Here is a 19,017-nt window from a genome sequence, read left to right as displayed (position 1 = left end):
ATGGAACAGTTATTTGGGAGTTACATGAGTTTCCTCACGTAAAAAAAGTTTTTTTTTCTCAATGTAAAAAATTAAATATTTTATTAAAAATATTTATTGTTATAAACCTACACTACTAACAAAGAAAATCTGAAATTTTTTGAAAAAATATTTAAAAATCGGCATTGCGGTGCCATTTCCGGTGACCCCTAGGAAAAAAGATGCATCCGCGTTGACAGGATAACCTAAAGTGAAAAAGTAGTGTTTTAGTTAAAATATGAACTTAGAACTTGAACGAAGGAACAGTTTGGAGAGTTACATGGGTTTCCTCACGTAAAAAAAAAAAATTTCTCAATGTAAAAAATTAAATATTTTATTAAAAATATTTATTGTTATAAACATACACTATTAACAAAGAAATTCTGAAATTTTTTGAAAAAAATATTTTAAAATCGGCATTGCGGCGTCATTTCCGGGGACCACTCGGAAAAAAGGTGCATCCGCGTTGGCAGGATAACCTAAAGTGAAAAAGTCCGTGTTTTAGTTAAAATCTCAACATAGAACTTGAGCGAAGGAAAGAAACTGAAAATTGGATTTTGGAATTTCGCGCATTTTTTTTCAAATAGTTGGTTTAAGAATTGAATCTCAAAGATCTGTGTAAAATTTCATGAAGATCGGTTGAGTAGTTCTCGAGAAATCTGGCCAACCAACTTCAAAACCACAGTTTTGAGAAAAACGCGTTTAAAGATGGCGCACTTAGCCTAGCTAGCCTCCAGCGCACAAGTTCTTAAAACCGTATCTCCGAAACTATTACTCGGATAAACTTGAAAATTTACGACAATATTCTAGAGGTGTTGTAGAATTTAATAAAATAATAAAAAAATCGATTTTTTGAAACCCATGCAACCCCTTTTTATATGCCTGTAATGGAGAGTTCACCCCACATTATTATTATTATTTTTTATCGAAAAGGAATGGTGTAAAGATCTTTCCCCTATCGTAAATGAAATTTATCATTGGTTAAATAGTATTGAATTATTTACCATGGAAAAATTAATATTACCAGAGTACCATGTTAAATCAACCGAATTTCCACAAATCACCACTGGGTTCGCCTACGCCGTTGGACGAAAGTGCGCAACCATCAGCCGTGTCGAGTTTATTAGTCCAATGTGCGCTTTTCTATTAAATTTGTCCTTGCTGAGATTTCAATGTGCACTTTTCGGCATAATGCAATACCGTGAAATCCAACGACAACAAGGGCGCTTATATTGCCACCGCCACCACCACTACCACCATCGTCACCAGCAACACCGCAATTTATGGAATATCTTGAAATTTGCAGCGCACAACAAAAAAGGAACAACATGTGCACATGAACTACCTTTTGTCTTACGCACAATTGTAATCCCGAAAAAGGCCAACATGCAACAACAACAGAAACAAGAAATAACAGCAGCATAGTAATAACAATAACAACAATTTGTAAGTTATCTCTAAGCTTTTGTAAGCGAATGAGCATTGCTGCGTCATTCATTCATACATTCACGCACTCATGCAAAAACAGCAGCAAGTGTGGGGGGATGGTGTGGTGGGCGAGATGTTAGTGAGGAGGCAAGTGAGCAGCAGTCAAGTGTATGTTAGCGAAAGGACATCTAAACGCAAGCAATTTGGCTTGTAATGGTAAACAAAGTTGTACTGTTGTTGTATGAAAGCTTGTATGGCAGTTTGTGTTGCGTGTGGCTGTGTGTGTGATGGCTATCATTGTATGTACGTGAAGTATTTATATTGAAAATCTCGTATGCCAAGCACTTCATAACCTGAACATTCCGCTTTGGTCCTTTTAAATATTTTACTTTGCTTTATTGCTATTATTACACACACACGCACACTAAACTGGCCTCTATACTATGCACTTTGGGCTCCGTGTGTATATTTGTGTATTTTGAGTTGTGCCTGGCGGTGTGGCATGGAATTTTGTAATAAATGCGCGCACTAATTTAACAATTTGTTGCGGTTTTAAGTTATGATGCCGATTGCTGTATTTATGTGCGCACGCACATATTCTTATACATACATACACGTATCCTTATACTACTAATAAAATAATGCCTTGAATGTGCATTACCCTTGCTGTTTGGTAATTTAAGCCACTTTCTAAGTAATCTGATAGCGAAAGGGTGGTTTTCATATGCTGCCCTGCCAGACACAGCATATTATTATGCTTCATATTTATGTTTAAATATATATGTACATATGTAGTTGTGTTAGTATGTTTTTTGCCGATATTATTTTGAAGTTTGATGTGCCTGAAAATCCCTTCGCGTTTATGCCACTACGTGTTTATTTCTACCCAAATTTGTTCCGCTCGTAAAAATAACCAATTTTTTTTTTTAATGCATTTGGTTATACGCTTAGATTGTCCTCTTTTTGCGCATTGAAAAGAGGCGTTTTATGTGCAAAACGCAATTTTCCAGATATTCCGAGCCTTTCATCAGCTGAGTGCAGATTATTGTACTTTATGGCAGACACATTTGCTGCAATTATTAATATTTTGCTATTTTTTAATGCTTGTCGTACATTGACCTTGTCAGAAGAAGTACTCTATTCGAAAAATATATTTTGAATCGAAATAATCGTTAGAATTTTCCGAAGTTATTTTTCTTTTATGCAGATACGTCTACAAATATATATGTATATAATGTATGTGTGTACTTATATTTATTTTATTGATTTATTCTGATAATACTTTTCCAACGAATTAAAAAAGTATTTAGTTCTTTACAATTTCCGGGGGTTTTGAAGTTTTCTACCACAACTTCACCATAAAAAATAAATATAATAATCGAAAAACACCGTTTTAATATATTTCGTCTTGGCAAGAGTATAGAAAAATATCGAGCAATCGCTGCAGCAAGGTGTTCTTTTATCTCAAAAATCAGTATCCATTGAATTAATAAATTTTAAGAAGTTGTTGATAAAAATTTGAGCAAATTGTTAACAATTTATTAAAGTGTTCTAGGGTGATCTATTTCGAGATCTGATAGCGAAATAGCTACTATTTTCAATAAAACATACATAAACCTCAAATTTAATAGAGAACTTTTATTATCATTCAAAATAAAATTCTTAGCATTTATTTTGTGAATATTTTCTCTTTCAAATGTTGCCCGCGACTATGTTCAGATGATCCATCCGTTGAGTTCAATTTTCCATGACTCGTTCGATTACTTCGACTGGTAACTGGCGAATGACCAGCGTGATATTTTGCTACAAGACCTGATACGAAGCGTGATTGTTGACATAGACTTTAGACTTTACTATACATATCTTACAGCAAAAAGTCTAACAGTGTGATATCATCCAATCTTGGTGGCCAATCGACCGACCCAAAACGTGAAGTTATCTGCTCACCGAAGTGTTCTCTCCATAAATTCATTGATTGAAGCGATGTGTGGGAAGTGGCGCTGTATTCTTTAAACCAAATATCATCGAGATCACGAGCTTCAATTTCAGGTATCAAGTAGTTGGTTTTTGATCTCTCTCAACTAATCCTGCTATATTCTCTCACTGCGTGCTGGACGTGGTCTATTCGAACGAATATTATCCAATAATGAATGCTGGGATGAGAGAGTATTAAGAATATAATGATTTTAGAGTTACCTTAGTGTACTTTTGTCTATAGGTTAAAAGCTCACACCGATTCTAAGACTTTCAACTCACTAAGTGCAAAATATCGTTTAGAACTCTATGAATAAATTTTAATTAAATAGTTGTTCTGTAGTAATTTTTTATGATATTATAAACGACTGATATGAATACCACCTCGAACATCGAAAAAGCTTTGAACTTAAGAGCGTGTCGAAAACACAGTCTGTTTACTCTGTTGTCAGAAATAAATGAAACCCAGTGAAGGTGAGATATGAAGTTATGAATGGCATTTGATTGTCTCACTTTTTCTTCCACAGAAAGTCATGTGGCGTCAATGGTCCATATGATGATTAAAAATAATCATCTTAAAAACATCCAAAGTTCATCAAATAAAGCCGCTTCTTAAAGTTCCTTAGCTTGCTTGCTTACTAAATATCGCTATGTTTAAAATTTAGGGCAGATAAAAGCCCTACAACACTACTACTTGGACTTTAGTTGAAGATAATATTATTGACCAAGCCAAATTATTGGTAAATGCCATTCGAATAATTTTACTTGACGAAACTTACCACACAACAGGCGGAAAATTGTTCGTCTGCTATCTTTCCTATTCGGCGACACGAGAGAAATGAGATTTTGTATGCACACAGCGCCATACACGACATACATTACACCGATCGCAAAAAATTAAACATTTTCGCGAACATGGATCGGTATGCGCCTAAGCCCGTACACGAGTAAACCGCAATCGCACACATACCGATCGAACGCACATGTGTGTCGTGGATGGCCACTTTAAGGCAGCAAGACAGTTTACGATTGCATATTAACGGAGAATACGTAGCTCTATAGCTATCAAAAATTCTTTTCTTTAAGCTGTACTAAAAAAATCACACCTACAAACATATTCTCAAATATTATACATATTTTTTATACCAAAATTTTTGTAGCTAACACGTTTTCAGAATTTATAAGAATTGTAGTTTTGAGTATGTGGCTATTTTTAGCAAAATGAAATTTCTATAAAAACAATATTTCGAAATTTATTTCCTTAATTCAATTCAGTAAGCAATATACTACAGTACAATATTTGCTGGGTTTTTCGTTTTCTTATACAAAAGTCAATACTTAACAGTGCTGCCATTGAATTCTTATCAAATTTTGTATGGTTTTGTGAATATGAATCCATCATCGTACGCCCAATCACCGACAAGTGTCAACAATCGCCCTATGCCGTGCACTTTAACATCTGCCGCCTTTGCATTGCCAATGTAAGCAATCTCCGCCGACCCCTCAACTCACTTACTGCCAGATTTTTGCTTTGTTTGATGCACCAGCTGCTGTCGTTCAGTGATTCAGTTTACGATTACGATTTGATATGCAAAATCCATCAAATACACAAAACCTTTCATTGAAAAATATCAAATTAACACACAAAACAAACAAAAGCCAAACCGAACAAGGAAAACAAGTAACTGCGATGGAACCCTCCGATTTCCGAGTGGAAGAACACCCGCATCGATGGATGACTTAGATATCGCTATATATAATATACATATGTATATGTATGTGTATATGTGTGTATGGATGTATGTACGAGTATGAAATTTTGAATGTGTGGCAATAATTGTGAGCTTCAAGAAAGAGATGTGGCACCGGCATTTAGTATGCGTGTGTGTGATTATGCAACGATAAGAGTGGCTGAAAGCAAGCAGACGACAATGGTGAACAGCAAGCGTCAGCTGCCAGAGGCTGTAATAGAACGAGCATTAAAATGAAGGAATTAATAAAACAGAAACAAAAACAATGCCGATATTGAAATGAGCATAGAAAATCGCTATCAACGAAGGTTTTTGCGCAAAATTTCGCGCAATCGGCTCTTGTGGCCTTTCTATAGTTATGTCACAACCACTTGTATATGCATACATATGTATATATATGAGAAATAAATACTCTGTCAATATTTACAGTTTTACATTTGAATTTAAACGCACACATGTATAGAAAAATATATACCAGTTAATGCCTGATGGGTTAGGGGCATCCAATTCACCACCAACGGTGGCTCTGCAATATCCTCAATATAAACTCAAGTACATTGATACCACTCTCACACACATGTATATTCATTCACTCGCACATATGTATATTCATTCACCCACAGAGTTATGTATAAACATAAATGCCGAGTGATAGTCCATCATAGCGTTGACAGTCGCAATGATCGAGTGCACACATGCAACTGTTGTGTATTTAATGAACACACGCACACATATACACACTTACGCATACCTAACATGTGCATATAAATGCCATTGTTTAATATTCTATTACCCATATCATATGAATTCCTCTTTGGCCACTCTCGTGTGTCGAATATTTCTCTCTTGACTTTTGCTGGCTTTTGATTTGATTATTTGACAGCTCGTTGATACTTGGCCGGTCTTTTCGATTTCTGGGGATATCATATATCAATGTGGGTTTATATGTATATTGCTAGAGTAAACATTTGAAATGAATTCTTTATTAAAAAAAAAAATTATCAGCGCCCTTTTATTGTTAGAGAAATGTGTATGTTGTGAAGAAATATACTGTTTGGCAGTTTTGAGTTTGATATATCATTTTATTTTTTTATTAAAAAATGTACCTTTGCTTAGAAAATCGTTATGATATTTTTCGGTCGGTAAATAAAATTATTGAAGGTGAGTGAGATTGCAATATTTAAAATCTACCCCACATGCTTTAACCGTCTGACAGCTGTTATGTATATTCGAATGAGCAGTTAGGTGTATGAAAAGAGTTATTGGTTTCCCGAATAACACACGGTCTCAATTCCATCGAAAGTCGTTTTTAAAAACGAGAATTTATCAATAGGAGAATTTATCGAATGAGTGATGGGTCTTACAAAGGTTCGTCGGTGCTATCGAATTTTATATTTGTTTGATCTTTCCTGGTGTTGTTGTTGTTGTATAAACAAAAACGATGCGCCATCGAATTTTATATTTGCTTGATCTTTCCTGGTGTTGTTGTGGTTGTATCGACAGAAAACATGTCTGACTTAATTTTGAAAAATGTTGCCGAGTTGACTGTCTTTGGTCAGATAAAAAATCGAGTATATTTCGGTTTTGAGAAAACGGCTTTCATGGGTACGGGTTTGATCTACCTCGTTCGCCACGGTGCATGAAAACAAAAATCTATAAAAATTCAAAAATAAAAATTTTCTTGAAATTTAATTTTTCAAGAACTAAAGTAATTGCGTGACAGAAGGCAGCCAGTGAAGGTTATAACAATGAAACTTACCTAATTGAATCACCCATCCAACTCGGTTAATGTCTATATTATCGGAAAAAATGAAAAACATTGCTTGAAAATGGTCCGCTTAGCATTAAAGAGATAACAGAATATTCCAACATTTCTTATGTATCCACTCAATAAATTATGTTCCCACTTTTTTTGGGTATGAAGTGTGTCAATGTTAGACTTGTACAAAAATATATGAATTTTTTGCAAAAACGACGTCGAATAGAGGTCGAAAAAAATATGCTTGACAACGTAACCGAGAACCCTACATTTATCAGCCGCATCATTACTGTCGTTAAGACGCTGCTTTATGATTATGACATCGAAAGTGTAAAATAACCCGAAGGTACTGAAGGTCATTCGAAGATTACAATAATGTACGTATGAACTTAGTTTTTTTGTCAGTCCGAGTCTTTTTATATCCGAATTGTTACAGAGAGATGAATATTGTTCTTACAAATCAACGGAGATTCAAAGCTTTTTTGACTATGATCATTTGTAATATGAAAGTAAGCTTTTCTCTTAAAAACTCTTGGCAGATTTTAGTAAAATTGTGAAACAAAATTTTACATCAAAGAGAGATATACTCAAAAGCAAGTTTCTAAGTTAATAAATCTCATTATTAGCTTAACATTTTTTAAATTGAAAATTAATGACAAACAATTCCAATAAATTAAGTAACCTAGAAAATAACACGAATATTACAAGTACATCAGAATAAAATGCCAAACAAACCAAAAATACCAGACCGTAAGCATTTCATGTCTCTGTTTACTCACACTCGTCCCAAATTGCAAACTCTTCGATCTCCGCGAAGAACTGCCCACGCGTCTGCATCAAAATTGGGAAGACATTAGAGACCGTTACAAAAAACACACGGTGAGTTGCTATTTTTTCTAGTTAACTACATTTCATAATCCGCTTAGAGCCACATTACATTAAAATTTACTCAAACGCAAAAATTTAAGTCAAAATCAATATTATTATCGCAAAGCATACCGGAGCTGTCACGACATATCGACGTTAAAAGACAGCGCCGATAATAAAAATATAAAAGTAAAAGACGCTTGTCAGACGGAGACAATTTGTCGCAGCTTGCAGCCAACTCAGTTTGATTAGCAAGCGTCTTTTTGCTTTGAATCTGCACAAAAATGTAAGAGATCATGCTGCGCGCTGATAGTGTGTCCTTTGTGGAGAGTGCTTTTATGTACTACAGATTCATTGAAATTTTATTTCAATTAAAAGAATGAAGTCATGCTGACGCATTTTATTTGCCAAAACCCCGATAAAAGCATACAAAACCGCATGCCTCAGTGGGTACATATACATAATTTTATGGCCAATATAGCTATGTAACTCGCATTAAGGTCAACAATGTTGCCAACTTCGGTATGAAAGTAAGGAAGTCGTGAGTTGTTGTTGTATGTGTGCTATTTGCGTTAGTTACATTTTCCTTGGCTACTTTACACACATTTATTCCGGCCGTTACCTTTTTGGCAATGCAACGGAGCTTTGGTTGTGTAATGCCGTGAAGCGCAATTAATGCTTAACTAAGCGGAGAGCGGAAACAACTGTGTATGTGTGGTGGTGTATGAGATCAAAGCCACATCCGGTTGTCATGCGCTACAAATGTAGTATGTGTGGTGGTATTAGTATATATAAGTAGATTTACATAGCCGTCAGAACACCGGACAAAATTAAATACCCAATGAAAATATTAGAGCAGAATTTTTCGGTCAAAAATTACTTTTTTTTGTAAACTTTATAAAGCCTTGTTACAGAAGAGTAGCCCTCTAGCTCTTACATATATATACCTAATATTCTGTATAAGCATGCCTATTTGTACACCACTTCCTATTACCCTATATTCGCATTCACATGCAGGGAATTGATGTGACATTTGGCTGACGACACGTATACGCACCGTTGCACCCGTTTGTCAATCTCCCTGTATTATCTGCCTTTTGCTCTGCCGTTACACTTGGCACGTATTAATTTCGCCTATGTGGCGGAAATGTACAGTTTACTTGGTTGACTGACTGATTTCCACCGAATGGGTCAATAAGGATTATGATGGTGAATACACAGAAATATACTTGAAATGAGTACAGGGTGTAGCAAATATTTTTTATAAATTTATTTGAAATTGAGGTAATTTTGTGAGATGTGCTCTCTGGCATTCGATAGAGGTTGGTATTGTATATAGGCGGAATCAGATTATTCGACTTTGGTACCTAGTCCATTCAAAAATTGGTCGAAAACGAATTTGAAATTCTTTTCTTTAAATCTCGAATTAGAGTAAATGCAAACCAATTTAAAACTTTTTAAATAAATGTATTTTCCTCCATGTTTACTCTTTGTCAATACTGCTCAAATTTATAGAAATAGGTCTTGATATTAGATTCATAGATTGCGCAACACCCTGTAGCTTCATTAAGCCTAAAAGGTGTCTCACAGAGCATGCAACTACATGAGTCGCTTTGACAAGAATATATATACTTATGTATATACATTAGAGCGGATCGCTTTTTTGTCTTTAAAATCGCTATACTGGAAATGATCCACCTATCTTTTTGACTAACTTTGGCACAGAGACTAAGGGTTTAAAACCGCCAGCAAGTGATTTTTAAGATGAAGTATAAAATATCTGAATAATCGGCTACATCGAGATATGTGAACCAGTTGTCCAATCTGGCCGATTCCAAATAACGATCAATAGAATCTCAAAATACACCCAATTATTAAATTTCATTCGGATATCTCAAAAACTGACGAACAAAGTTTTACAGAACATAAAAACTTTGCCTCAAAAATCGAAATCGTCTTTAAAATCATAGTATCTTAGAAAAAGTTGTTCAGAATGATCCATAGACCATTTCCAGTATACACGATTTTTCCATTTTTATGGCTCCCTGCAAATCCACCCCCTCTGATATACATACATGTATATATAAACATATATGCGTGGTATTTGCGTCGCTGTGCTATGCATTAATATTAGCATTATTAATTTGGCATTAAACTTGAATCGAATGGAAGTTGATTAGTGTCATAGGCAGCCGTTGCTGATGGAACACTATACTGTTGACAGGTCACACACACACAGTCACACACACGCATACAAGCTAATATACAAAATAGTTTTTCGAAACTCTGGTTAACTGTGCTAGCATTGCGCTGTCAAATGCTTTTCAACGTGTCACTCAGGGCGACAAATGCTGCTTTCGGCACAGTGCGCTTCGATGGGCATATCGATTTAAGGAGCGTTAAATTAATTGCATTTCCCTTAATGCGCGCCAATGTGCTAAATATAATTTGTTAGTTTGGGCAAACTTTCATTTTCACATTTGAGAGAGTCTAAGTTTGACAAGGCATAACTTCATAAACCATTATAGAATGCAATGTCGAAGGTTGTTATTAATATATTATAAGCACTTTACCTAAGTCGAAGCTAGAAACAAATGTTTTAGCTACTTATACGAGTTCACTGCGAAAATAGGAGAAAACCGTGCTACTTTTCATAATCGTTATGTTGAAAACTATTAAATGAGCAATAATTTGCGAAATAAATACCTTAGAAGCACACAAATCACTTTAAAAAATGAGGTGAACATCGATCTCTATAAATTTGTTCAATATTTCACTCACCTAGCGAGTAAAATAATAATTTACATATATACTAGCACCTTTACTTTAACCATTTTATATTATTTATACATAGTCTTATCTGCCATAAACAGCAAATGTTACATTTAAACCAAAGCCGGCTTGAGTTCTCATTTGTATAGAAGCGTAAGTCCAACCGGGTCCACCATACAACAAAGTATTAATGGGACCTGAACTATTCTGGAATTGGTCTCGCAAGTAAATGGCGCTAATCACTTTGTTATTGCTCTGATACTGCAAATAAAAATTAGTTATTAATTAGCGTTACAATGCACCGGTGCAAAAATGAGTCGTGTGACAATAAAAACTTTTTTGGGCTTAGAAGTAGGTTGCAGATAATTTCTTATGTAACTTACCGATTCTGGAATATCGAAGTAGAAAGTCTGCGCAATATTTCGTACTGCTGGATGGGTTACTCGTTTGTTGATAAGTAGATAATCGGTAGCATTTTGCACACCCCAGGTTGAGCTCGCGGAATAAGCGACTGCGACCAAAGCCAAGAGCACGCAAATATGCACAAGAACTTTCATTTTGATTAATAGTTTCTTAACTTTGCTATTTGATTTCAGCTAATCACATAAATAGACAATGAGTACTGTTCATTTTGATCGAAATGTCTTTGCTTTATATACTTGTAAAGCGTTTAGATAATTACTCCTTATCAAATGTAATATTTCTAAGAACTCTACTAAGCACTGATAGATACAATTTAATTAGTGCAAATAGTTATTAGTGCAAATAGTTAATAGTGCTGATACTGGATTTTGTAATGTTTTATGGCATGTGGCAATCATGAAATTTTCAATTTTATTACTGATTTGACGGCTGTACTTTTTCCTTATCACTCACTTGAAGTGCCGGAAGAAATTTATATGGAACTGCTGTTGTTTTGTTTTGTAGTAAAGGTTTCAACTTATCTACTTCTAAGAAGGTTATGTTATATTTTCATTAAACCGAGTATTGGCATATGAATATAGCAATAAGTTTGAGTCTTTGTGATTCAGGAGAGTGAACAATAGACCTAAGGTCGCGGCGTATTCCTCATTTATCAATCAATAAATTCTAACACACTCCCAAATAATTTTACGGAATGACAAACATAAGCACAGGAGAATGTAGTTGGACATCCTTAACACACTTCTTTGTCATCTCAGAAATCATATTTTTCTTTGAAATAATATATTTGTAACAAATGTTTCCAATGACAGTTTTATAAAATAAAAATTTTAATGATATTTGCAGAAGCTATAAGCTCTGGAATTTGTGGGTTAAAATGCACATGTATTCAAAGAATGAGATAGTTAGAAAATTTTATGCTCTATAAGAAATCTGCAGAGCATAGCTGCTTTATAAACTGCCCGATTATCATATTGTTATATAAAAGCCTACTTATTTGGCAAGATCACTTCACGAAATTTTACCTCGATTATTGTCCAAAGCAACGCTACGTTCTCCGATCTTATTATTCAGATAGGATCACTAAGCACAAAACTGCCTTATAAACTACCCAACTCTGGAAACGATAAAGCTAAAGTTGAAATACTATAAAAAGAATATGAAATACTATAAAAGACCTATTATCCTTAACGAATAACCTTAATTTGACTTGCAGGAAGTTTCTCGTGCGATGCAAACCTATATTTTCATGCTAGCTTTGGCACCGTTACGCTGTCAAATGGCTTTCAACATGTCACTCAGAGCGATAAAAGCTGCTGTCGACACAGTGCAGTTTGTTGAGCGTATCGATTAAAGAGCGGTAAATTAATCAAAACCCCAAATGCGCGAAAAAACTTTCATTTTCATATTTTAACATACGGGCAAGCGAGTTCTAAGTTTGCTAAGGCATTATTTCATAAACCAACCCATATTAAATACAATTTTGAACGTCATTATTAATATATTACGAACACCTAAACTAACCACCTACACACCCATAGTTTCGATGAAATGAAACAAATTTACACCATTTTCATTGCAGGCTCACCGGAAATGGCTTTTATTCACGCGCTTGCCGCTGCTATGGTGACCAGTTTTATAGCTCGTGCCTGCCGCGATGGGCAATTGGCGTCATGTGGTTGTTCGCGTGGGTCGCGCCCTAAGCAATTGCACGATGATTGGACGTGGGGTGGCTGTGGCGATAATTTGGAGTTTGCCTACAAGTGAGTATTTGCAAAAAATATATATATATTAAAAAAATTACTGATTAACATAAAATCAAATTAATTCATAAAATTCATTGGTTTTTTTTTGCTAAGTTTAATGTATTCCCTAAAACCACAGTATCCTATAGTAATTAGTATTTAAAGAAAACAAAAGAAATTTCAAAATCTAGCGAATTTCTTCATTATTTTCACTCATTTTCGAACAGCTGTAACTTTTTTTCAACTTCCCCATCGGTCATATACTTTTATAGTACGTTTGAATACGACAGAGACTGAAGAACATAATCAAAATATATTTGCCTTACTTTTATTAAGATGATTAACTCAACTATTAAATTTGACCCGGACTGGTCCATATAAACTGCATGATCAAACCAAATCAATATATATTGAAAAAGTTTCAGAAGCGTTTTTGGGGCGTCTTTTTTTATTACGAACACAAGTATTTGAGTGGCACAAAGCATTCAGTGAAGGCTGTGTAGTCATCGAAACCTTGCCTCGTGCGAGTTGTCCACCTTTGCTAATGACGATAAATTCTAAGAGGTGAAAGAAAATATGCTTGAAAATCGTCGTGCAGACAAAGATCTCAATGTCTTTTATGGCTCGAATAAAAGTTATTTAGGGTATTAAAATGGTTGATGGTTTGGGTATAAAGACGGTTAAAGTTTTGGGTAGAAGTTTTTGAATATTTCGTCAAAACTCTGCAACAATCTAGCAAATTACGCACCAAAACTGAGCCGAACCCAAAAAACGAAAATTCGCTAAAGGAACTGAAGGGCATCCCAGCCTAGACCCTTGAATGTAAAGCAAATGTCTATCATGGCATGCTTGTTTTGGCTCATGAGCCCTTTTTAAAGGCGGTAAATAAAGTTTTCGTTAGTTCTGCTCTCTCCAGAATGGATAAGGCAGCGAAGTAAATCGGTCTAGTGGTAAACGAGGGCAAGACGAAATATCTGCTGTCATCAAACAAACCGTCGTACTCTCGACGAGGCACCCACGTCACTACTAACAGTCATAACTTCGAAGTCGTAGATAATTTCTTCTATCTTGGTACCAGCATCCACATAAGAACCAATGTCAGCCTCGAAATCCAACGCAGAAGTAGGCAATTGAGAAGTAAAGTGCTCTCTCGACGAACAAAGACCAAATCTCTATATGTCACTCATTATTCCCGTACTGCTATATGGTGCAGAGGCATGGACGATGACAACCTCTGATGAGTCAACGGTACGAGTTTTTGAGAGAAAGGTTCTGCGGAAGATTTATGGTCCTTTGCGCATTGGCAACGGCGAATATCGCATTCGATGGAACGATGAGCTGTATGAGATATACGACGACATTGACATAGTTCAGCGAATTAAGAGACAGTGGCTGCGCTGGCTAGGTCATGTCATTAAATGAATGAAAACACTCCAGCTCTGAAAGTATTCGACGCAGTACCCGCCGGGGGAAGCAAAGGAAGACCTTTACTATGTTTGGAGAGATCAGCTTCGAATTGGCGCCAAATTGTGAAAAGAAGAAACCTCTGGTGCGCTATTGTTAGCTCGGCCATAACCGCGTAAGCAGTTTCTACGCCATTAAAGAAGAAGAAGAATTAAAGTGTGTAATAATATATGGGAGTATGTATTTTCTTGCCAGTCCAAGTCAATTTGGCATGAAATGATATGATGAACAGCCATCCCTTTTTAATCTTTCTGTCATTGCAAGCGCACTTTACTTTATCGACAAGCAAAAATCGTTATACCAAATTATTATGCTTTATACGACTTTCCCTACCAGCATTATCAACTTTAACTGCAGAGCACTTGATTTTAGTACTCCAAATATCAAATTATTTCTTAAATATTAGAAAAATGATTTAAATTTGCATTCTCAAACTTCATAACTCGCTTAAAGCTCGAGTTGTCTACCTTAACTGCAGTTTCATCAACCGTTAATTGACCGCAATTTGCCATAGAGAGCATATTTCATCATTTCAAGTGAGAACAAAATAAAAGTTGCACGCAAAAACTGCGCAGCGCATATCCAAAGGTTGACCAATCAAATTAAGTGACATCGAAAAAAAAGCAACTTTAAAAAGGTTTGCACGCATAATCAAAGAAAAAATCTGATGAACCCATAAAATATACTTGAGCCACATAAAAAGTATGAAAACGCTAAAAAGAGTCCAACAACAAGAAACAACAACAAAAAGCAGTTCACCAAAAGAAAAAGTAACTTACGCGCACACATTACAACAAACAACAAACCTTTTACGCACACACGCATACATTTTTATGCGGCAATATTTATTTGCCTGTGGCAACGGTGTCGGTGCCGCACTAATGTTGTTGGCAGCGCTTTATCTCCACCGTTTGTTATTTTTGTTGTGGCTGCTGTTGCTGTACTCAAACGCAGATTTCTCTTCGCACTAGCTACATATACATACACTGTTATTGCTATTGTTTTTGTATGCAAAATTGCCCATAACTGCAAATGTCGTTTGGGGAATTTTCGAAATGCGCATACTTTCAACCTTTAAGCCCCGAACTCTGCATAGCCGCTCGTGCGTCTGCCACTTTCACCTCGCACCGGCGTGTCTGCCGAATTCGATCGATGTGAGCTGGTGAACTGGCGTATGTTCGCATGCGTGTGTGTGTGTGTGTGGCATGCAACTTTGGCTGTTGGAAGTGTGTAATAATTTATTGTTTTTGCCGAGTTCACATACTTTTACAAACCGCTATAACATTCTGTTGCGCGCGTTGTGCCCACACACACACGACGCGTTATTGAAGCGCGAGTCCCGTCCGTGTGCCGCTTGTGGCCATTTTTAATGCACAAATTTGACGCTTTTCCACTGGGGTGCATAAATTATCACGGGTATATTGCTCATCTGCTGCAACTCAGCTGCACCCACCGACCCCCCGGCTCCGCGCCCACACCACGCGCCTTGACACACATAATATTTGCCGCAAAATTTCCGCTTCGATTTATTCTTATTTTTATTTTTTATTTTTTTGTTTTGTTTTTATGTCCGTTTACTGCGCAGTTAGTTTTCAACTACACCAACAACAAGCGCATGCAGTTTTGTATGGAAATTTATTTGCATATACTCATATGCCACAATCAACCGAAGCGCTGCTATGGCCGTGGCTGTGCGCCTGCAAATAGGCTTGTAGTTATTCCCCGCTCCATACAAGCAGCAAATTTTGTCTTCCTTCGCCCGCCACCCCTCGTAATAACACTTATTTGCAATGTCAGTTTACCCGCCAAATTGTATCAATCATTTCATGGCACTCCACTTCTTGTTGTTGCTGTGGTTGATTGTTTTTGTCGATTTTGTTGTTACAACAACTCGCTTGCTCTTTGATTTATGCACTGGAATCGAGTTGCGTTTATTTTTCATTTTCCCTTTTTTTTGTTTTTGTTGTTTGTGGTTTTTTGTTTGGGTTAAGTTTGTGCTTTCATACCCATCCATTTATGGTTTAACGGGTTTTTGTTGGCGGCACATAATTCAAATTGATTTGCTTTTATTGTAGATAAACGCAGTTATTTGTGGCATAATGATAGGCAATTTGTTGCTGCATTACTTTTTTACACATTGTCTGCTGTTGCTGTAGTTGTTTTGGCAGGACATCAATCGTTGCAAAGAAAAGTATTATATTTCCAGGTGAATGGCTGCAAAATGGGCATTTAATGTTGCTTTAAGCTAAGGGGTTAACTGTTTCGCTTTTGAGTGCAATTGCTAACGTTTAAAGTGGAAATTGTGAAAGTTTAAATTCGAAGTTTAAAGCATAAATGCCTCAAAAACCCGAAAGATGCCAATGAATGGGAATTTGAGCCGCATAATCGCTAAATGGAAGGAAATATTTGACTACCTGAGAGTAGAATTTATATGAATATTTAAAATTTTTTTTTATGAATTTTACTAGATTTTACAAGAAAATTATTAAATGTTATAAAAAATTTAAAAAAATTTAAAAAAAAATATTGATGTATTTTTACAAATATGTATTTGTTTTAACAAATCCTTATAGGCATATACATAAACATATGTATGTATATAAAAGAAAATTTCTTTTGGAAGCATGGAATTTTTATTTCAAATATATTACATGAAATGATAGAATGGTTAATATTTTATAATTTTTGATTCATTTTTTTTTCAATACACGTTTTTTCTGGCTTATAAAATTTATATATTAGCTGCGAAAAATTAAAAATTTAAAAGAAAAAAATTCTTTAGAAAAGTAAATTTTTGTACTAATAGTCTCACAAAAAGAAAACACCTTGTTATCTATAAGCTCTTATTACCAAATTCTTTCTGTTGAGCTAGCTGTCATTGATTTGTCATTTCTCTGCTCGCCGTAACATATTTGAGCGCTGCCGTCTTGCCAAGGCTTTGACACAAGAAGGCAACAATAAAGATAACAAGCTGAATAAGAGATTATTCGGATACCTGATTAAGGATGCCTCACTGCTACAAACTTTTACCTTACAGATTTTAGCTCAGTTTCGCCATTATCAATGGCTCAAAGTCAGTTTATTGTCAATATTGAAAATAGAATTTTTTTCTTTTGATTCGAAAATTGAACTCATGTCACTGCTTGTAAAAAATATAAGCCAGGGACGCTATTCAAACTCAAAAGGTTGCTGAGATATTATTTGATATGAAACCATGTAAGGAAGAGCTAAGTTCGGGTATAACCTAACATTTCATATCCTTGCAACTTGCAAGGATTAAAGCCGGGGGAGTTACTTCAGGTACATAAGGCTTGTTAGTTATATTGGGTCTCGGGCGAGTTTTCACCCGATTTTATTCATTTTAAGCACAAATGTTCGCCATTATAAGAAAAACACGCTCTCTCAATTTTATCAGGGTACACAAATATTGGCTGATATAAGCGGAACCAAGTCACTCGCAAGTTCGAAAATCTTTATATTAAGTCTATAGGGGCTATCAATCCGATTCAGCCCATTTGAAGCATACAGACTATCATGAATGGATTTTCTACAAATTTCAATTATATAACTCACATCTTGACTTATTTTCGGTAAAAAGTCAACCAAAACGACTGACTACACATATTCGGTACCTAGGGGTTTGAAAAGGTTTGGTTCGATTTACTCAATTTTTAGTCATAAAGTGGCACATCACAAATGCACTATTCGTGATATATATTGGATAGACGAAAAAGTATTTTTTAGTGCTGAGTTGTTTAGTCGAAGAGACTGAATTTTCACAGGCTTCTCTTGAAGCCAACATTACTCTATTAAGGGTGTTCTGCATTGACCGATAAAAATGGTGGTCAGATGGTGCAAGCTCAAAGCTATATAGTGGATGCATCAAAACTTCCCAGCCAAGCTCTCCCAGTTTTAACCGTGTCATCAAAGATATCTAGCGTTGTCCTTATGGAAGACGAAGCCCTTTCTGTTGATCAGTTCTGACCGTTTTCTTTTGATTGCTTGGTTCAATCTCATCAGTTGTTGATAGTAAAATGTGAATTCAATCGTTCGACCAGCCTGGAGCAGCTCATAGTGGATGGTTCCTTTTCAATTCCACCAAACATTCAGCATAAACATTCGAGGCGTCAACCCTGGCTTTGCGACCATTTATTGAGAATCACCACGCTTGGACCATGATCTTTATCGTACATTATTGTCGAATTTGATCCACTTTTCGTCTCCTGTTACCATTCGTTTCAGAAATGGTTCGATTTCATTTCGTTTCCGCAAAGAATGGCAGATGGTGATTCGGTCCATTAAATTTTTCACAGATAATTCATGTGGTACCCAAACATCGAGCTTATTTTTGTAGCTAGCGAAAAGGTTCACCATTTGATTATGAATATTAAGTTCCTTAGGGATGTCATAGCAGCTTATGTGATGGTCAATCTTTTCTATAATTAAAAAAATAAATTTTATTTTACTTTAAGCTATATCTAGAGTAATATTGAAAATGTTGCACAACCGAACTGTAATTACAATGGGATATTAAATTAAAAGTATTGCTTAACAAACTTCTCATAAATCTAAATAAATATTATCCCAGAAATGACACTATAACCGTATACAAATACGCCAATACACAAATAAAATTATAAATGTCACTTTATGAACACAATCAAATAATATTGCATTGCTACAAATCAACTACTTCAGCGAAAGAGAAAAAAAGTGGTCAATAACCGCACAAAGTGGCGTGCGTAAACAACAATAAAGGAAAAGGAAGCCGTCACTTGTATATGAGGGCAGCATATAACTTAGCATGGCTACATAT

General features: G+C 35.5%; 2 protein-coding genes across 2 annotated transcripts in view; one reads left to right on the top strand and one right to left on the bottom strand.

Annotated features, from left to right (window-relative positions):
* Positions 1-19,017, top strand: part of LOC126755643 (protein Wnt-5) — a 239,053-nt gene that overhangs the window by 181,170 nt on the left and 38,866 nt on the right. The window contains 1 exon segment of the mRNA XM_050468356.1: positions 12,575-12,755. Within this exon segment, the coding sequence (XP_050324313.1) occupies positions 12,575-12,755 (181 nt within the window).
* Positions 10,618-11,185, bottom strand: LOC126755671 (uncharacterized). Its single transcript, XM_050468404.1, has 2 exons — positions 10,953-11,185; positions 10,618-10,830 (listed from the first exon to the last, which is right to left on the bottom strand). The coding sequence occupies exons 1-2, from the start codon at positions 11,124-11,126 to the stop codon at positions 10,654-10,656; spliced, it is 351 nt and encodes a 116-aa protein (XP_050324361.1). The 5' UTR covers positions 11,127-11,185; the 3' UTR covers positions 10,618-10,653.

Source organism: Bactrocera neohumeralis, chromosome 4 (assembly GCF_024586455.1).
Source record: "Bactrocera neohumeralis isolate Rockhampton chromosome 4, APGP_CSIRO_Bneo_wtdbg2-racon-allhic-juicebox.fasta_v2, whole genome shotgun sequence".
Taxonomy (NCBI): Eukaryota; Metazoa; Arthropoda; class Insecta; order Diptera; family Tephritidae; genus Bactrocera; species Bactrocera neohumeralis.
Note: the sequence above shows the minus strand (reverse complement) of the source record. Positions and strands in the feature narration are given on the sequence as shown.